Source organism: Melospiza melodia, chromosome 11 (assembly GCF_035770615.1).
Source record: "Melospiza melodia melodia isolate bMelMel2 chromosome 11, bMelMel2.pri, whole genome shotgun sequence".
In the NCBI taxonomy this organism is placed as follows: domain Eukaryota; kingdom Metazoa; phylum Chordata; class Aves; order Passeriformes; family Passerellidae; genus Melospiza; species Melospiza melodia.
In genome coordinates, this window is record NC_086204.1 from 30,618,874 (window position 1) to 30,639,091 (window position 20,218).

Consider the following 20,218-nt stretch of genomic DNA (forward strand, 5'->3'; position numbering starts at 1 on the left):
CATAAAAAGAAAAAAGATAAAAAGATAAAAGATAAAAAGGTAAAAGATAAAAAGATAAAAAGATAAAAAATATAAAAAGAAAGGGAAAAAATGATAAAGAAAAGAAAAAGATAAAAAAGATGAAAAATATAAAAAGGATAATAAAAGATGAAAAGAAAGAAAAAAGGATAGATAAAAAAGATAAAAAGATAAAAAATATTAAAAGGATAAAAAACATAAAAAGAAAGAAAAAAGATAAAAAGATAAAAAAGATAAAAAAGATTATAAAAAAGATAAAAAGATATGCAAAAGAAAGGGAAAAAGATGAAAAAGAGAGTAAGAAAAAAGATGATAAAAAGATAAGATAAAAAGAAAAAAGATAAAGAAGATAAAAATATTAAAAATTATAAAAATATTAAATATATTTTAAATATTTAAAAATATTAAAACGGGGAAAGGAAAAAGGAAAAAGGAAAGGGGGGGAAAGGAAAACGGGTAAAAAAGGAAAAAAAAAAGGACAAAGAAAAAGGAGAAAAAGAAGAAGAAAGAAAACGTAATAGAAAAAGAAAGAAGAAAAATGAAACAAGACAAAGGCAAAGAAAAAATACGAAAGAAGAGAAAGGGGGAAAAGAAAAAGAGAAAACTGGAAAACATCTATATAAAGGCAAGAAAATTTACAAAGAAAAACCAAAACTTTTTTTTTTAAAGAGAAGAAAAAGGAAACAAGAAAAAAAAATAGAAGCAAAAAGGAAACAAGTGGTGGACTGGTGATTTCCTCCCGCCTGTCACTAGAAGGCAAAGCCGATCACCTGAGCCGTCCATCACACCTTCCCCCGCGAACGCTGTTATCAGCCCCGGGGAGGGGGAACCGGCCCGGCCCCGCTCCGGGCGGAGCTCGGGGCACGGACAGCCCCGGAGCGCATGGACCGGCGGCGGGGCCCGGGCCGAGCCCCAGCGAGCCCCCCGAGCCGCGGGAACCGCTCTGGAACACACACGGGAACCGCTCTGGAACCGCTCTGGAACACGGGAACCGCCACGGGAACCGCCACGGGAACCGATGAGGACAGAGGGGAAACCAGAGGTAAAATGGAGCTTTGGATATTGGGGATTTTGTGGGGTATTAACCCCCTTCTGGTCCCCCCACCACAGCAAATTAATGTTGGCAGATCGGGAAAGGAGCCCAAATGGTGCTCCTGGGGTTTGGGGGAGGGAGGAAAAGCAGCTGGAGGCTCAAAGGGAGAATTTGGGGTTCCTGGGGACTGCACATGCTGTGTGCCCTCGTTTCTGGGGCTGCCCTGACATACCCGTGCTGGGGTGTCCATGGTAAGGAAAGCTGATCACAGTCAGGCAGAAAAGCTGAGTTTATGTCATTGATGGCCTGAAAAAAAAAAAAAAAAGAACAACAATAGCAAGATATTCATTAATTTAAAGCTCTGTTAAATGTGGCGGTGGGTTGTGGGAATGCTGAAAAAATGAGAGAAAGCAAAAATCATCTGACAGAGAAGCTAAAATGAGAGTGGATGTGCCTCTGGACGAGCCCCTCGCTCTGAGCAAAATTTCTATTTTTTTATCTCCTCTTCCTCTTCCTCACTTCTCCCTCCCCTTCCCTTTCCCCCTTTGTTTTCTTTTCCTTTCCTTTCCCGTCCCGAGCATCCCCCGGGGCACAGGCGGAGCTCGGAGCGGCCGCGGGGCTCGGGGTGAGGAACCCCGGTGGGGGAACCGGGGAAAGGCGGCACCACGCGGAATGCTGCTGCTCTGGGACTTTCGCTGCTTTGGGATTCTCCTGCCCCGGGATTTTCATTGCTTTGGGATGCTCCTGCCCTGGGATGCTGCTGTCCTGGGATGTTCAATGTTTTGTGATTCTCTTGCCCTGGGGTGCTTCTAACTCGGGATTTTCTCTGCTGTGAGGTGCTCTTGTCCTGGGATGCTGCTGCCTCAGGGTTTTCTTTGCCCTGGGATGTTCCTTACCTGGGATTTTTCTTACCTGGGATTTTCCTTGTCCTGGGATGCTCCTTACCTGGGATTTTCTTTGCCCAGGATTTTCTTTGCCCTGGGGTGCTTCTGTCCCGGGATTTTCCTGCCTCGGGATCCGTGTTTTCCGGCGATGCTGCTGCCCAGGAATTCTCACTATCCCAGATATTCCCTGCAGGCTGGGATGGAGCAGCCCCAGGAGAGCAAGGCCCATCCTGAGCAGCTCTGGGCTCTGATTCCATCCCTCACTCCTCCAGCTTTGGGGAACAGCCCCGGGTGGGACAGTCCCCAGGTTTGGGGTGACCCTGGGCTCTGATCACATCCCTCACTCCTCCAGCTTTGGGGAACAGCCCCGGGTGGGACAGTCCCGAGGTCTGGGGTGACCCGGGGTGCCACTGTGCTCACAGAGCTTCCCCAGAAACTCATCCAGCGCCAGGAACTGGGGATGGGTGAGATTCGGGGCACAAATTTGGGGTTATTGTGCCTGAAATGACTGAGATGTTCCTCTTTCCTCTGCCGCCCAGCCTGCTGTTCCTGCCGGTTCTTGGAAAGCACAGCAGAGGTTTTTTTAGCGACAAGCGGGGTTGAAGGCCAGCTCTGGGCTCGGAGCTGTGCTGCTTCTCAGCTGCTTTCACTTCGGAGCTGCAGGGACAGCCAGAGTCCCTGGGGCGCATCCACGGGGGCCAGAGAGGGTGGCCTGGGGCTCTCAGAGGAGATTTTGGGGTAAGAGCATGAACAGACCAGGCTGGTACCCACAGACACCCCCCGAGGGTGTTTCAGTCCCCTCCAACCAGCAAGGCTGATTTCCCTCCCTGTTCTGTCACCTGGGAGGGGTTCCCATTAATTTCCCCCTATTGATTCCCTTGAACTTCCCATTAATTCCCCCCTATTGATTCCCCTGACTTTTCCATTAATTTCCCCCTATTAATTTCCCATTGATTTCCCCCTATTAATTTTCCCCTATTAATTCCCCTGAATTTCCCATCAATTTCCCCCTATTGATTCCCTTTAATTTCCCATTAATTTCCCCCTATTGCTTCCCCTGAATTTCCCCCTATTATTTCCCCCTATTAATCCCCCATTAATTTCCCCCTATTAATTCCCTTTAATTCCCCATTAATTTCCCCCTATTTATTCCCCCCGAATTTCCCTTTAATTTCCCTTTTTCTCAGCTCTGAGCTGGAGTTGCTCCTCAGCAGTTTCTCATCCTTTACTCCCATCACAGCTCACATCCTCTGACCAAAGGCTTTGAAGCAGGGCTGGTTTTTGAGGCTGGATTTTAGGCTGGATTTTGAGGCTGTTTTTGAGGCTGGATTTTGAGGCTGGATTTTAGGCTGGTTTTTGAGGCTGGATTTTGAGGCTGGATATTGAGGCTGGATATTGAGGCTGGATTTTAAGGCTGGATTTTAAGCTGTATCTTGAGGCTGGATTTTTAGGCTGGATTTCAGGCTGGATTTTGAGGATTTCAGGCTGGATTTCAGGCTGGATTTTGCCCGTTTTCTCAGATATTTTGGGCCCTTTGCTGCGAGCAGCAGCTGTCTGCAGGCTGTTGACACAGCCCCCAGGCTTAGTGGAAGGCAGAGCATTTCCCTGAAGAAGCTGCTGAGATTGCTCATCCTGGCACTTGCGAATCACCTACAGAAGGCACCACACGAGGAGCTCCTGGCTGGGCTGAGGCACTGCTGAACAACAACACAGCCCCTGGGTTCAAGCAAAACCAGAGAGAATGTTCATTAGAAAGGTCTCACAAAATGAGCGTTTGGGATTTTCTGAACAAATCTTTTTTCTACTTTATGACTTTCTACTTTACAATAAAGTAGAAAGGGGTAAAGCAGGAAAATTAGAAAACCACCGAGATGTGTACATGATATCTCCACTTTTTTTGGAGCTGGCAACAGGAATTCCTCTCTCTCCAGGCACCAAAATGCCATTTCCACGGATCGTGCCCTCAGCACTGTGGCTGGTGCTGCACCTCACAGCAGGTAAGAGAGGCTTCTTCCTACACAGCAATTAACTCTGAGATTAAGCACTCAGCCTAATTAGGGTGGGGTTTTTCCAGCTTCTACCCCAAATGCCAGTGAACATTTTCCTTTCTGGGTTCATCAGTGATGCAGGGAGTTTGTTTGGTTTTCAGTTCCAGGTAGAGCTGTTGGGTTTGTGAGAAAAGGCACCGGGACAGGCAGAGCTCATAAACAGGAAAAAATGGGTTCACAGAATCCCAGAATTTGGGTTTGGGTTGGAAAGACCTTAAATCCCACTCAGTACCACCCCTGCCATGGCAGGGACATCTCCCACTGTCCCAGGGTGTCCCAGTGTCCAGCCTGGCCTTGGGCACTGCCAGGGACCCAGGGGCAGCCACAGCAAATCTGGGAATTCCAGCCCAGCCAGGAATTCCTTCCCACTATCCCATCTCAATGTACCCACTTCCAGCTTCCAGCCATTCCCTGTGTGCTGTCCCTCCATCCCTGTCCCCAGCCCCTCTGCAGCTCTCCTGGAGCCCCTTCAGGCCCTGCCAGGGGCTCTGGGCTCTCCCTGGATCCTTCTCCTCTCCAGGTGAGCACCCCCAGGTGTCCCAGCCTGGCTCCAGGTCCTTCCTGCACCTCTGCTGACCCAGGCACTTTTCCAATCCCAACAAAAGGAGGGTTCTGGCAGTTCTTACCTGGGTTTATCTGGGTTTTTGGGGACTGGGAGCGTCCGTGGCTGCTGGTCCCACGCAGGTGCCAGCAGTTCCTGTGCAATTTCCCCAGCGAACACCCGGGGAGGGAGCGCAGCCCGTCCTGAGGCAGCGAGGGCTCTGCTGAGGATTCTGTTTCTGCCTTTCCCTTGCAGGGCCCTGCAGGAGGGGGGCAGTGAGTGCCGGCAGAGCCGCCCGTGGTGCCGCGGAGGTGTGTGCCAAGGGCACCATGACTGCCAGCCCCTGCTGCGCCATCCCCGCGGGCACCAACGTCACCCTGTCGTGCCAGCTGGCAGCCCCGCGGGCACGGGGCTGGTGCTGGGCAGCGATTTTCCTCAACAGCTCCGAGCAAACCCGGGCCCAGGGGGGCTCGGTGAGCAAAACCCTCCTGGTCACTGCCCAGGGCAGGCACCACTTCACCTGCAAGTGCATCGGTGGGGGCAGGACAGCACTCGTCTGTGGCATCGACATCCACTGTGGCAGTAAGGAAAATCCCTTCTGAGTCGCTGCCCAAAGCTCTCCATTGCTTCTCACAGCTCCCCTGTGGCAGAGGAAGCCTGAGAGGCACTGCCAGGGGGTGGCTTTGTCCAGGGCTGCTGCTGGGAGTCAGTCCCATGGGAATATTCCTGGCTGGAATTGGGCAGCTCTGGTGTTCCTGAGGGGAGAGAGGTTCAACAAATGCCCCTGCCCAGAGCAAAGAACACCCTCCCTGCCCTGCATCCCCTCAATGTCCCCTACCCACATCTTTGGGGAAGAGCCACGGGAGCTCTGGGCCGCCTGCTCTGGCTGGAGGTGTTGGCCTGAAGGACCCTGAAAGGTCATGGATGTCAGGACTGACAGGAATTTCTGTTTCAGACCCTCCAGACGAGCCCAGGAACGTGTCCTGTATCCAGAAGGGGACACAGGGACGTCCCACCTGCACCTGGCACAAGGGCAGGCTCACCTACCTCCCCACTGCCTATGGCATAGAGTGAGTGCTGGGGTGCCAATACAATTAATGCCTAATTATCCCCTGCAGCAGCTTCCTCAGCACGCCCTGCAGCCCCCTCGGGGTTCAGTGAAGGGGCTGTGCCAACCCATCCCTTTGGAAAGGGAGCCCTGTCCCCATGTCCTGGGGTGAATCCCTGATCCCAGGACACCCCACACCCCAGGGCTGACCCTGTCCCCATGTCCTGGGGTGAATCCCAGGGCTCACCTTTCCTGCTCCACAGAAATCCAACCAATCCTCTGCTCCTGCTGCAGGCTCTCCAACGGCACCAGCACCTTTTCCTTTCCAGAAGAAGCTCCCAGCCAGGTGTTGTTTGGCTCTGGGGCTCTGAGCGAGCTGGATTTTGGCTCCAATTACACCGTGGTGGTTTCTGCCTCCAATCCATTAGGAAATGCCTCTTCCCAGCCGCTCAACTTCACGCTGATAGACATAGGTAAGGCACCCCTCAGACAGCTCCAGACCCTGGGGAGACCTGGAAATAGTCAGGACCTCTTGGCAAAAACATTAAACATTAAACCTCTTGGAAAAAACACCCATCCAGCCTAAAGCAACAATCCTATTTTCCACCTAACCCCCAGTTCTGGGCTGTGCTGCCTCTCTGAGCCCTGTTTGTTTCTCTGTTTGTTTCTCTGTTTGGGTGCCAGTGAAGCCGCTCCCTCCCGAGTTTTCGGTGGAATTTGATGATTCCTCGGGCACCAGCTGCACCATCGTGTGGCACCACGAGGCACAGGCCCAGCACTGCCGGCTGAGGCACCGTCCCCTCGGCAGGCACGGCTGGAGCACGGTAATCCCGATGGCATTCGGGGAATTCTGCAGCTGCTGGGCAGGAGAGAGCTCCTGGCAGGGCCTGAAGGGGCTCCAGGAGAGCTGCAGAGGGGCTGGGGACAGGGATGGAGGGACAGCACACAGGGAATGGCTGGAAGTGAAAGAAGGGAGATTGAGATGGGATATTGGGAAGGAAAGAAGGGAGATTGAGATGGGATATTGGGAAGGAATTCCTGATTGGAATAGAATTCCCAGATTTGCTGTGGCTGCCCCTGGATCCCTGGCAGTGCCCAAGGCCAGGCTGGGACAGTGGGAGGTGTCCCTGCCACGGCAGGGGTGGCACTGGGTGGGATTTAAGCTCCCTCCCAACCCAAACGATTCCATGATTCCATGAAGATTTTACTGTAAGTGGCTAAAAGAACACTTTGCTGGGCGCTGAGCACATCACCCAGACAGAGATTTTGCTAGGAGGGATTTTTCAGATGAAGCCCTGCAGGTCTGATGATCCCTTGCATCATTCTTTGAGTTTCTGAGGCTGCTGTTTTTAAATCCTTGTCTGAATTTGCAACTCAGCCTCTCACTGCCTGCAGCCCTCATTTCCTCGGGAGTCTAATACCAGTTTCTCCATGCCCCCTGAAGGTGGAGAGCCTCAGCAGGGAGGGATTCCACCTGCAGGGGCTGGAGCCCGACACAGCCCACGAGTTCCAGGTGAGCTGCAGGATGCTGCCGGGCCAGGGGCTGTGGAGCGACTGGAGCAGCAGCCAGGGCAGCACCCCGGCAGCAGGTAAAGAATAATGGGTATTAAACTGGGAAATTGGTACAGAACTGCCCTGCCCTGCCCTGCCCTGGGCAGCACCCCAGCAGCAGGTAAAGGTGAATTTGTGTTAAACTGGGAAATTGGTAAAGATCTGCCCTGCCCTGGGCAGCACCCCAGCAGCAGGTCATGGTTAACTGGTATTAAACTGGGAAATTGGTAAAGAACTGCCCTGCCCTGAGCCAGCTCTGGGCTCTGCACCCACAGCAAACTCCAGCTCAGGAGCCCAAATTGCTGCTGGGCTGCTCTGGGCAAGCTCCAGATCCAGACCCCAACCCAACAGGGAGAAGTTTCTGTAAGAAAACTGCGTTTTTAATGAGCAAAGAGTGAAGCTGCTCCAAACCGGAGCTCCCTGAGAACAGCTGAAGGATTTGGGGGTGGCAATGAGATGATTACCCCAGTAATTCTGTGATTCTCTGCTCTCCCGTTTGGCTTTGGCTGCTCCTTTTTGTGAATTACTGCCAGCCCGTGGGGCTGGTGCTGTTCTGAGTCACCCAGTTCCCCTTTCCCCCGTGACAGCAGCGATTTCTGTAAGAGACATTGATTGATTCGGGAGGTGTGAACTTTTCCCTGCCTCCCCCACCTTCCTCTCAACAGCCTTCTCCCCGTTTGGGTTGCACCCCGAGTTTATGGCTGGCACCCCCACCCTGCCCCGGGGCTTTTCAGCTGATCCTTGTGCCCTCAGAGCGAGGGGAGGCTGCACATGAGCAGCTCTGGGCGCCTCCTCACTGCCCTGAGCTTCTCCACAAGTTATCACCCAAAATCAACCCTTTCCAAGGAGAAATTCCTGCTCCTGCTCCTTTTTGTGTGAGCTGCCAAATCCCTCGTTCGTGTGGCTCGCAGGCTTTCAAAGGCAGGCTGGAGGGCAGCAGATGCAATCCCATATTGGGATTTTTCTGCTCCGAGCTCGCAGCCAGTGCTCTGGTTTTATTTCTGCTGCTGCTTCTTGTTTCTGTTCCAGTCTCTCTCTGCAGTCACCCCAGGACAAGCTGCTCCCCCCGTGCTGACCTGACCTGGAGGGGTTTGTGCCACAGCCCTGGGTGCTCCTCAGCTGCCCCTGCTCCAGCTATCAATGATCATGCTTGAATTGATGAGCTGGTGCTGCTCGAGGAGCAAAGCTCTGCCATCCCCTGTCCCCTCAGCTTTCCTTCCCCATTCATCTCTGATGCTGGATTTTGGGAGCCAGCTCTTGCCTTTGATGCCATTTTGGGAGGTTTCTTCAAAATATCAAGAGTTTCCAGTCAGAACTGTGGGAGGAACAGGGGTTTAAGCTGCCTCAGAGAAGCTGTTAAAGGCATTTACTGGACAGGAAAATCCCACACATGCCCCACACGCCCTCATCCGAGGCTGCCTGTTGCTCTGGGATGGATGGAGCCAAGCCCAAGGATCTTCAGGAGCCTCAAATTTATGCAAAGACAGGAGCAAATGCTGTGCTTTGGTGTGTGGCTTCCCCTGGGAGCCATCCAGATTACTGAGGTCAGGACATCCAAACTCCTCTCCCTGGGTTCCTGTTCTCCTCCTGAGCCCACCCTCAAAGCAGCCAAACAGCACCAAACCTGGGTTATCACACCCTGCAGCACTTCAGGGCCATTTAAAGGATTAAATTTGAATTTTCTCAGGGGTTTTACCTCCTTGTTTGTCGGCTCCAAGCCCCAACCACTGCCTCTGCTCTGCTCTTCCCTGTCTCCAGTGCCAACAGGGACCCTGGATGTGTGGTACCGGCAGCAGGAGCTGGGCTCAGGGCTCCAGAACCTCTCCTTTTTCTGGAAGGTGAGTGCAGTGAGACCCCACGGCCTGGCTGGAACAGACAGGTGCCTGCTCAGGAGGGCAGGAGCCTCCTTAAATGGAGAATGTAAACCCCCTCCCTCCTAACTGGTATAATTTTGAAATTAATGGGGCTCTCAGGCAAAGATGCGGGAGCAGGAATAACAGGTCCTTATTAGAGAAATAATAAAAATAAAATGAAAATGCAGCAATACAAAACAAACCTGCCAGGGTGAGAGCAGGAGAAAGCTGCTCCTCTGGGAATGCAGGGGGCAAAGGCTGCTGGGGTGCCCCAAACCTCAGATTGTACCCAGGTAGGAATGCTTGAAATCTCAGATTGTATCCAGGTAGGAATGTTTCAAACCCCAGATTGTACCCAGGTAGGAATGCTTGGCCCCTCCCCTGGGCGGAGCATCTCCCCATGGGATGATGGGATTGGATCAGCCATGCAGGGACACTCACTGGCCGTGGACAGAAGATAATTAATAATTAATGGCCCATGGACAGCAGAGATCTCCTGGAGGGGGGATTGGCTGTGGAAGAGAGAAAGAAAGCTGCCCCAATGAACAGAGATAACTGCCCCAGCTCTGACAGATGGGGACAGAACACACAGCCCCAAGCACACCTTGTAACCCAGGATAGCCCAGCAGGGGCAGCAGAACCCAGACAGGTGAGAGGGGAAACGAAACCAGAGCCAGGTGAGAGGAGAGATGGTGATTTCTAGGATGGCAGGGAAGGAGCACAAAGGTCTCACCAGTTCCCAGGGACAGGGACACAGACCAAGGGTGCCCTCCCCATTCCTCCTCTTACTCATCAGCATTTTCCTGCCCGCAATATCATGGAATGCCAGAATTATTTGGACTGGGAGGGATCCTGAATGTCATCCTGTCCCATGGCAGGGACACCTCCCACTGTCCCAGGCTGCTCCAAACCCATCCAGCCTGGCCTTGGGCATTCCAGGGATCCAGGGGCAGCCACAGCAAATCTGGGAATTCCATCCAACCCCTCCCCACCCTCCCAGGAACAATTCCCAATTCTCAATCTCCCATCCATCCCTCTGGCAGTGGGAGCCATTCCCCATGTCCTGTCCCTCCCTCCCTTTATCCCAAGCCCCTCTCCAGATTCCCCACCTGACAGCATTTTTGGGGTCTGCTGGGCAGAGCTGGGGGCTGGAACCCCACAAGGAGCATTCCACACAGAATTTGGTTTAAAACCCGCCAGAGCTGGGTAAAAAAATTCACTGTGTTCCCCCCCAACACCACGCTGCAAGTGAAAGCAGAAATTCTCATGTAATTCTGTGACCCCAGACTTTGTGGCTTCAGCTTGCAGACCTTTATCTTGCAGCACTTTCTTTATCAGGGGTAACTTCCTGCAGCATCATTCATAAAACAGGGTAATAAACTGCCTTTAGAGGTTTCACTGCAGCTCCCAGGCCAGGCTGACACTCAGCACCACTTCCTACCCAGGGTGTGCCCTTGCTCTCACACAAACACCCAGGAGAAGGGTTGAAAATTCAACTTCAGCAGGTTTGCAGTGCTGCCTCAGTCCTGAGCTGCTCCCAAAGCTTTGCAAACATTTTGGCTTGTGCTTTGTTTCGTTATGACAAACATCAGGTAAATAAATGAATTAATGTCGCAGAAACATCAGGAAACTAAAACTGAGAGTACAACTGAAGGCGCCCAGAGGGGAGTAAAACCAGGGTGTGGTGTTCCACAGACTGTCAGAGGTGTGTGTTCTGAGTGGCTCAATTTAAATAATTCTTTATGGTGATTTATGGTGGTTTAAGTAAAATCCAGGGTTTTCCTCCCAAGCAAAACCTGCTCATTTTGACAAATCCAGCTGAGCAGCCGATCATCTTTTTTTGCCTTCCTTGTGAAAAAGCGTGGCTTTCAGTGAAAAAAAAAGAAAAAGTGTGAATTCAGCCTCATGGCAGGAAATGTTTCAGTGTCCTCAGGGCAGGAAGGGTTTCAGTGTCCCCAGTGCTATCACAGCAAAACTGGAATTGGGTGGGAAAAATAAATCCTGGAATGGTTTGGGTTGGGATGGACCTTAAATCCCACCCAGTGCCACCCCTGCCATGGCAGGGACACCTTCCACTGTCCCAGGCTGCTCCAACCTGGCCTTGGGCACTGCCAGGGATCCAGGGGCAGCCAAAATTTCTGTGAGGACCCTGCCAGGAACAATTCCCAGTTCCCAACACCCCACCCCTCCCTGCCCTGTGTCCCTGTAAAGCCGTTCCCTGCGTCCTGTCCCTCCGTGCCCCATGCCCAGCACGCCCAGGGGGCAGCCCCTCGTTCACAGCCGGTGACAGAGGCTCTGTCCCCGCAGGCTCTGAGCAGGTGGGAGGCAGGAGGGAGGATCCTGTGCTACAACGTGACCTTGGAAGCGCTGGGGCAGGGGGAGCTCCGGGCGCAGTCCCACCGCACCACGCAGACCAGCTTCTCCAGGGTGACCCCCAGGGCGGGGCACAGGGTGACGGTGACAGCGCAGAGCCCGCGGGGCAGCTCCGCCCCTGCCACCGTCCTGACGCACCTGGGCAGCCCAGGTAAGGCTCCTGTGCCTGGGGATGGCTGGGAGAGCTGCTCTGCTGGGCCGCACCTCCTCTGTGCCACACCCTTGCTGGGCCACACCCCTGCCGGGCCACACCCCGCTGTGCCACACCCCCACTGTGCCACACCCCTGCCGTGCCACACCCCTGCCAGGCCACACCCCCCACGCCACACCCCGCTGTGCCACACCCCTGCCGTGCCACACCCCTGCTGGGCCACACCCCTGCCGGGCCACACCCTGCTGTGCCACACCCTGCCGGGCCACACCCCGCTGTGCCACACCCCCACTGTGCCACACCCCCACTGTGCCACACCCCTGCCAGGCCACACACCCCCCTGTGCCACACCCCTGCCGGGCCACACCCCCCATGCCACACCCCCCTGTGCCATACCCCCGCCGGGCCACGCCCCCATGCCACACCCCCACTCTGCCACACCCCCACTGTGCCACACCCCTGCCATGCCACACCCCTGCCATGCCACACCCCTGCCATGCCACACCCCTGCCGGGGTTGCGGTGCCTCCACCTTGTGCTCACCTCAGCGACCCTCAGGGATGTGCAGATCCGCCTGTCCCTGCGGTTCCTGCGGGCGAGCAGCCCCAGCTGCTGGGTTTGTTCTCCCCTGCCAGATCTGCCCCCTCCCCAGCGGGTCAGCGCCGAGGGCCTGGGGAACAGCAGCATCCTGGTGAGCTGGAGCCCCCCCGCCGCAGCCGCCCTGCCCCTCGGGGGGTACCTGGTGGAGTGGGCAGAGCCCTGGAGGGAGCCACAGCTGCAGCCCCACCACAGCTGGGTGAAGCTGCCCCCGTCCCACCTCTCCACTGTGATAGCAGGTAATGTCACCTGTGACAGCAGGTAATGTCACCTGTGATAGCAGGTAATGTCACCTGTGAGAGCAGGTAATGTCACCTGTGACAGCAGGTAATGTCACCTGTGATAGCAGTAATGTCACCTGTGACAGCAGGTAATGTCACCTGTGACAGCAGGTAATGTCACCTGTGATAGCAGGTAATGTCACCTGTGAGAGCAGGTAATGTCACCTGTGACAGCAGTAATGTCCACTGTGAGAGCAGGTAATGTCACCTGTGACAGCAGGTAATGTCACCTGTGAGAGCAGTAATGTCACCTGTGGCAGCAGTAATGTCCACTGTGAGAGCAGGTAATGTCACCTGTGATAGCAGTAATGTCCACTGTGATAGCAGTAATGTCCACTGTGAGAGCAGGTAATGTCACCTGTGATAGCAGTAATGTCCACTGTGATAGCAGGTAATGTCACCTGTGACAGCAGGTAATGTCACCTGTGAGAGCAGTAATGTCACCTGTGGCAGCAGGTAATGTCACCTGTGACAGCAGTAATGTCACCTGTGAGAGCAGGTAATGTCACCTGTGACAGCAGGTAATGTCACCTGTGACAGCAGGTAATGTCACCTGTGACAGCAGTAATGTCCACTGTGAGAGCAGTAATGTCACCTGTGAGAGCAGTAATGTCACCTGTGACAGCAGGTAATGTCACCTGTGACAGCAGGTAATGCCACCCCGGGCTGGCACGGCACCAGCTTGGTTGGAAAATATCCTTGGCAACAAGTCAGGTGGGAATTTGGGCTCCTCAGCCAGGCTGGATGGGGCCTGGAGCAGCCTGGGATGGTGGGAAGTGTTGCCATGGCAGGGGTGGCTCTGGATAGGCATTGAAGTCCTTCCCAAGCCAAATCTGTTCGAAAGTCCATATTTCTATATATTTCTATGCATTTCTATATATTTCTATATATAAAAATATATTTCTATATAATCTATATAAACTATATTCTATATACTTATATATATTCTATATATTTTCTATATATTTCTATCATTTTTACTAAAATCACTTCCAGGGATCCAGGGGCAGCCACAGCTTCTCTGGGCACCCTGTGCCAAGGCCTGCCCACCCTGCCAGGGAACAATTCCTTCCCAATATCCCACCCATCCCTTTCCTCTGGCAGTGGGAAACCATTAATTTCCAATTTAAAGCCCAGTAAGGCTCTGCCAGACTCAGGAGATCAGAGATAATTTCTTTCCCTTCTTTATGAATGATCCATCAATAATCACAAGATTTATCTAAGATTTAAGCAGCCGCTGCAATATTTCTGCCCTGATTGCAAATCCTTGAAGAAGCAGCTGTGATTTCTCCCCCAAATCCCTGAAGAAGCAGCTCTGCAGCTGTGATTTCTTCCCCAAATCCTTGAAGAAGCAGATCTGCAGCTGTGATTTCTCCCCCAAATCCCTGAAGAAGCAGCTCTGCAGCTGTGATTTCTCCCCCAAATCCCTGAAGAAGCAGCTCTGCAGCTGTGATTTCTCCCCCAAATCCCTGAAGAAGCAGCTCTGCAGCTGTGGTTTCTCCCCCAAATCCTTGAAGAAGCAGCTCTGCAGCTGTGGTTTCTCCCCCAAATCCTTGAAGAAACAGATCTGCAGCTGTGATTTCTCCCCCAAATCCTCGAAGAAGCAGCTCTGCAGATGTGATTTCTTCCCCAAATCCTTGAAGAAGCAGATCTGCAGCTGTGATTTCTCCCCCAAATCCCTGAAGAAGCAGCTCTGCAGCTGTGGTTTCTCCCCCCAGAGCACATCAGAGATAACGTCTGCTATCAGATCCACGTGTCTGCACTTTATCAGGACAGAGCTGGGCAGGCAGCCTCAGTCAGGGGAAACTCCACAGCTCAAGGTAAACCCCAGGAATGCTGTCCGGGTGATTGTAAGGCGTTTGAGCTCAGCTCTAACACCACTCCTGTGCCTTGCAGCCCCCTCAGCTGGGCCCCAGATGTTCACCACCCCCTGGGCCAGCGGAGCCCTGGTTTCCTGGGAGGAGATCCCAGCGCCCCAGCAGAGGGGCTGCATCACTGGGTACCACATCTACCTGCACAGGAAGGATGGGCAGGGCCAGCCCGAGGTCCACGGTGGGTGCCCAGGGCTGGAAATGCTTCCCCTGCTCCCCTGTCATTGCTGAGGGTCTCCTGTGGGATCACTTCCAGCCCGAAACTATCACTTCTCCCTGCTCCTCCTATTCTTCTTCCCCCTCTTCTTATTCCTCTTTATCTTTTTCTTCCTTACCTTCCTCATCTTCTCTTCTCCTTTTATTTTTCTTCCTCCTCCTCTTATTCCACTTCTTATTCTTCTTTCTTCCTCTTCTTATTCCTATTCCCCCTCTTACTTCTCTTCCTCTTCTTCTTCCTTTTCTTTTTCCTAATTCCTCCTCCTCTTCTTCTTCCTATTCTTCCTCTTATTCCTCTTCTTTTTTTCTCTTACTCATCTTCCATTTCTTTTTCCTTAATCCTCTTCTGCCTCCTCTTCTTCTTCCTCCTCCTTTCCCCTTTTATTCTTCTTCCTTTTCTTCTTTCTATTCCTCCTCTTATTCATCTTCCACCTCCTCCTTTTTTTGCTCTTATGCATCTTCCTTTTCTTTTTCCTTAAACCTCTTCCTCCTCCTCTTCTTCCTTCTCTTTTTCCCTCTTATTCTTCTTCCTTTTCTTTTTCCTCATTCCTCCTCCTCTTCTTCTTCCTATTCCTCCCCCAAATTCGGCTTCCTCTTTTTTTTCTCCTACTCGTCTTCCTTTTCTTTTTCCTTAATCCTCCTCCTCCTCTTCTTCTTCCTCCTCCTTTTTCCTCTTATTCTTCTTCCTTTTCTTTTTTCTTATTCCTCCTCCTCCTCCTCCTCCCCTTCCTGCCTTCGCTCAGAGCCCGGTTCCAGCTGCAGGCAGTAAATCCGGCGCCAGGCTCTCCATTTCCATCCCCGTTTTCCCGCAGCCGTTCCCGCCGGGGCTCCTCGCTCCCTGCACCTCCCTCACCTGGAGCCGGGCGAGCACCACGAGCTCTGGATGACGGCGGCGACCGCGGCCGGGGAGGGGCCCCGGGGCAACAGCGACAGCGTCTGCCTGGACGGTAAGGACACGGTGCTGGGCGCTCCTGGGCCTGGATCCCCTTCCCGCTCTCTGGGAATGCTTTTCCTGTTCCCTTGCGGTCACTGGAGCTCTCCAAGCACTGCCAGAGCACTCCTGGCCCTTGGATCCCCTTTCCTGCTCTCTGGGAATGATTTTCCTGTTCCCTTGCAGTCACTGGAGCTCTCCAAGCACTGCCAGGGCGCTCCTGGCCCTTGGATCCCCTTTCCCGCTCTCTGGGAATGCTTTTCCTGTTCCCTTGCGGTCACTGGAGCTCTCCAAGCACTGCCAGAGCACTCCTGGCCCTTGGATCCCCTTTCCTGCTCTCCGGGAATGCTTTTCCTGTTCCCTTGCGGTCACTGGAGCTCTCCAAGCGGTGCCAGAGCAGTCCTTGCCCCTGGGATCCCCTCTCCCGCTCTCTGGGAATGCTTTTCCTGTTCCCCTGCAGTCACTGGAGCTCTCCAAGCACTGCCAGGGTGCTCCTGGCCCTGGGATCCTCTTTCCTGCTCTCTGGGAATGCTTTCCCTGCTCCTCTGCAGTCACTGGAGCTCTCCAAGCGGTGCCAGAGCAGTCCTTGCCCCTGGGATCCCCTCTCCCACTCTCTGGGAATGCTTTCCCTGTTATCTTGCAGTCACTGGAGCTCTCCAAGCAGTGCCAGAGCACTCCTGGCCCTGGAATCCCCTTTCCCACTCTCTGGGAATGCTTTTCCTGCTCCTCTGCAGTCACTGGAGCTCTCCAAGCGTTCTGAAGATCTCTTGGTGCTGAAGATTTGCAGTCTCAGCTGGGTTTGGGATGTGGAATCTCTTTGCCTTCAAGCTCCCAAGTGCTGTGCTGTTTCCTCTGTGGTGAAGGGTGGTTTATCCACAGAGCACAGAAAGATCTGGGGTTTTCCCCCTCTTTTTGCTGGAGCTGAATGGTGGCTGCTCTGCATTCCAGGTGCTGGGGACTGGCTGACTCTGGGGCTCATCTGCAGCTTCTTCATCCTCTCAGCCTGCCTTTGTTCTGTGCCTCCAGCAAGGAGAGTGTGAGTGGATCCATCAGCTGTGTCCCAATAAAACTGGGGTGGTTATCAGGAGGGATTAAATCCCGCAAAGATTTGGGTTGAGAGAGATATTAAATCCCACCCAGTGCCACCCCTGCCATGGCAGGGACCCCTCCCACTGTCCCAGGGTGCTCCAGCCTGGCCTTGGGCACTGCAAGGGGCAGTCACAGCTGCTCTGGGCACCCTGTGCCAGTGCATTTTAAAAATCTTCACTCCCACCTAATCTAAATAGATCCTCTTTTAGTTTAAAAACATTTTCCCTTGTCCTACAGGATGGTCATGCCCTTTCATGAGCATGGAACAGCGAAGATTGCTAAAACTTAAGGTTTCAGGTACATGAATGATAATGAAAACAAGCTCTGAGCTTAAAATACACCTGTAGCCCATAGTGTGAATTTTCAACCAGATCTTGAAACCAAACTGAAGGGGAGCAATCCCTGGGAATTATCCCCACCCAGCCAAGAGCTCTGAGGGCGGATCCACGATCACAGCTGGGTTAATTCCCCACCCGAGGAGCACAAGGGCGCTGCAGGTCTCGCCATTCACGTTTCTAATTGCATGCATCCCCCTGCAGGTTGCAGTGGCTCCTGTCCCTCCTGCTGCCGCAGTGGCACAGCAAAGCCATTCCCGACCCTGCCAACGCCACGTGGGCCAAGAGCTTAGCGGCTGCCAAGGTAAATTAGAGGGGTTTTCCTTCTAATCCCACAACCTTCATTAAAAAAGCAATTGGAGCCAGGCGAGCCCGTAATCTCCCGAAGCAGCAAATCCAGCAATCTCTGGCAGCAGATAATCTCTGCTGGGGGAATTACAGTGCAGATCCCCCGTTCCCAGCGGGACGAGCGGCCGCGGGGAGCGAGTCCCGGAGATGCGTGCCGGGATTCACTCCGCGTCCCCCCGCAGGCGGAGCTGAGCGCTCCCTCCAGCCCCTTCCTGCCCGGCGGCGCCTTCGAGGAGCCCGAAGCGAGCCCGGTGCAGGAGGCCCCGGCCCAGCCCGAGCCCCCCAAGCCCCCGGACAAGGAGGAGGTGGGCAGCGCTGGCAGCAGGGGGCACGGCGGGTGGGCAGCGGAGAGCTCGGCGGAGGAGCAGCAGCTGCCGGAGCTGTACCAGCGGCTGCTGCTGGAGGCGATGGAGCCCCCCGAGCCCGTGGCCGAGTACATCTGCAACCCCGGCAGCCTGGCCCCGGAGCCGGCCCCCGAGCCCGAGCCCAGCCCCCTGTCCGTGTTCCCAGCCTCGGCCTTCCTGCCGGCCGCCCTCTGCTGCCCAGGGGACCTGACTCTGGATCGAGTGAAACTCAGCGGCAGCTCCTGACCGAGCGAGGCAGGGGGCGGTGTGAGCCCGGCAGGAATTCTGGCACCATAGAGTATTTCGATGTGAGCCCGGCAGGAATTTTGGCACTTTACAAAGCTTTTCGGTGTGTTTTGATGCGAGCTCAGCCTGGATTTTGGCATTTTACAAAGCATTTCGGTGTTTTCAACGTGAGATCAGCCTGGATCTTGGAACTTTACAGAGTATTTGGTGTTTTCAATGTGAGCTCAGCCTGGATCTCGGCACTTTACTGAGTATTTCAGTGTGTTTTGATGTGAGCCCGGCCTGGATTTTAGCATTTACAAATATTTTAGTGTTTCAGCACACGCAATCCAGTCCCTCACATGTGACACCTCCGAGTGACAAAACCCTTCCCCAGTCACACCTCACCTTAGGACGTGGCTGCTCCTCTGCAGGGGCACACTGGGGATGCCAGAGCTGGATTTTGGGTATTTGGGGAGCCCTTCCTGCAGCCTGGGCTGCCTCAAGCCCTGTTCCAGAATCAGAGTTAAAAAATCATCATTTCCACCAGGAAGAGCAAGGAACTGCAGAAGGGAAGGATGGAACAGCTCAGCACCTCTTGTTCCTCCCCTGGCACCAAGTCACAGAGTCCCCAATGTCACCAGACCCACGGGGGACACAGCACCAGAGCCAGGGCCCCTTCCTTGCCTCAGCTCAGGGCAGGAAAATTCCTCAGCAGAACTAAAAGCACCAGGCAGCATCTGTACTCAGCCAAATGGATTGTCAAGAGGAATTTCAGTGATTTATTGGTGTTCTAATTACAGGCTGCAAGGGTGTTACACATTTAATGACTTTGTTTACCAGGTGTGTGTATAGAAATAAAATGTTGGAAATCTGAACTTGGCTTCCTGTTGTTTTCTCTGGTCAAGCTCCAGCTTTACACAGAACAATTAAAAATTAAAAATAAAGCTGAAAGGTTGCAGTTAGAGAAGGAGCAGCCCAGGTATGAACTTACCTGGAGCATCCTCTGCATCCCCGAGCAGGGACAGAGCTGCTGCTGCCACCATTCAAGTGCAGATTTGGCTATTGCCAAATACCAGCTCAGCCATGGCACTTTGGGCTTCTGAGCTCTGCTCCCACCTGTGTCACCTGGCTGGGTGACATCAAAGGAAAACATCTCCCTCACAACTGGGTCAGACATCCAAAAAAGCAGAACCTGCTGCCTGGTCCCCACACCCTGCCTCGGAACCACCCCGGTGAGAGGGTTCTGCCTGAGCACCACAACTCAGCCCCTCCAGTCAGCTCTGCAAACCAAACTGAGCTAGAAAGGCAAATCAGATGCCAAAAAAAGGGTTTTTTAAAATAAAGCACTATTTTACCATTCATATTTGCCTGAACGCTGATTTTCTACCTCACCCTAAGGATAAGAGAACATTGGAATTAATTTTGTTCTCACCCCACGAATCTCCAAATCAATCACAATGTGGGGATTCCTGTCCAGCCTCACCCCAAGAGACAAGGACCAGAGCTGTGACTCCAGCCTGGCAGTCTCCCAGTGTGGCCCTGAGCATCCCAGGGGGTGATTCCCCCTCAGGACACCCTTTCCAGCAGGAATGCCAGGTCTGGCTGTCCTGGGGACAGCCCAGTGGAACCTGGCTGGGGCAGAGCAGCCCAGAGTGCCCAAGGCAGGGAGCCTGGTCCTTGCGATGACCCTAGGGGAGCAGAAGCTGGCACAGCTGGAAGAGGCACAGCTGGCTGTCAGTGCTGCCTTTATTAAACCAGAGCTCTGCCTTTGCAAAGCCACCCCTGTGAGTACACAGGTGGGCTCAGCTCCTCCAAGTGCTGCCACCACACATTTCCACCGATTCCTGACATTCCAGGAGAATCCATGTCCTTTCCCACACAGCTAACTCTTGGAGCTGACCAATCAACCCCCCCTGCTCCCTCCCAGCATTCCAGCTCTGAGATAACTCCCCTGCTCAAACCTTGCCCTTGCTCATTCCACAGCCAATCTGCTCCACACCTCCAACTTTCTCTGCTCTCTTTTCCAAAGAATCAGAATTTAAAAGCTGCAGTCCCCTAGATTTGGTGCAACAGCAGGAACAAGCAAGAGGACAGAAAATGTTGCTAAAAGCAAGTCCATTAATCATAAATAAACTACTTGGGAGATGCTCTTCCAAGGCAAAATCCATCCTGGGAATGGGAATGCAAACTGGATTTCCTGGGACGGACCCTAGGTGAGCCACTATGAACCTCAGTGGTTTCACTTCCATGTGGTTTTCAGCACATTGTTTTTAAAAGAGCATGAAAATAAACCTTTATTTCAGTTAACACCCACCAATATTAAAGATAAATGTTCACAGTTTTAGTTCTTGACACAAATGGACTGAAAGAGGTGAATTGACATCTGGCAGAACAGCAGAAGGACCAATCTTAAGTTACAAGCTGTGTTGAAAATCACTCTAGATGCCATTTGGGAATGCTCTAGAGCAGGAAAAAGGAA

General features: G+C 53.2%; 1 protein-coding gene across 1 annotated transcript; it reads left to right on the forward strand.

The window, feature by feature from the left end:
* The first annotated feature begins 992 nt into the window (after window positions 1-992).
* On the forward strand, window positions 993-18,614 carry IL12RB2 (interleukin 12 receptor subunit beta 2). Its single transcript, XM_063166301.1, has 16 exons — window positions 993-1,060; window positions 3,867-3,932; window positions 4,780-5,106; window positions 5,480-5,594; window positions 5,867-6,045; window positions 6,257-6,396; window positions 7,017-7,161; window positions 8,882-8,961; window positions 11,284-11,500; window positions 12,135-12,335; window positions 14,096-14,197; window positions 14,274-14,429; window positions 15,277-15,411; window positions 16,344-16,431; window positions 17,024-17,123; window positions 17,350-18,614. Exons 2-16 carry the CDS (start codon window positions 3,875-3,877, stop codon window positions 17,755-17,757), a joined length of 2,451 nt encoding a protein of 816 aa, XP_063022371.1. The 5' UTR covers window positions 993-1,060; window positions 3,867-3,874; the 3' UTR covers window positions 17,758-18,614.
* Window positions 18,615-20,218: the final 1,604 nt, after the last annotated feature.

Coding starts and splice junctions, on each gene's coding strand:
- IL12RB2 (XM_063166301.1), top strand. CDS start 3,875: ATGCCATTTCCACGGATCGTGCCCTCAGCACTGTGGCTGGTGCTGCAC. Junction 6,046..6,256: donor CTTCACGCTGATAGACATAG/GTAAGGCACCCC, acceptor TTTGGGTGCCAG/TGAAGCCGCTCCCTCCCGAG. Junction 12,336..14,095: donor CCTCTCCACTGTGATAGCAG/GTAATGTCACCT, acceptor TTCTCCCCCCAG/AGCACATCAGAGATAACGTC.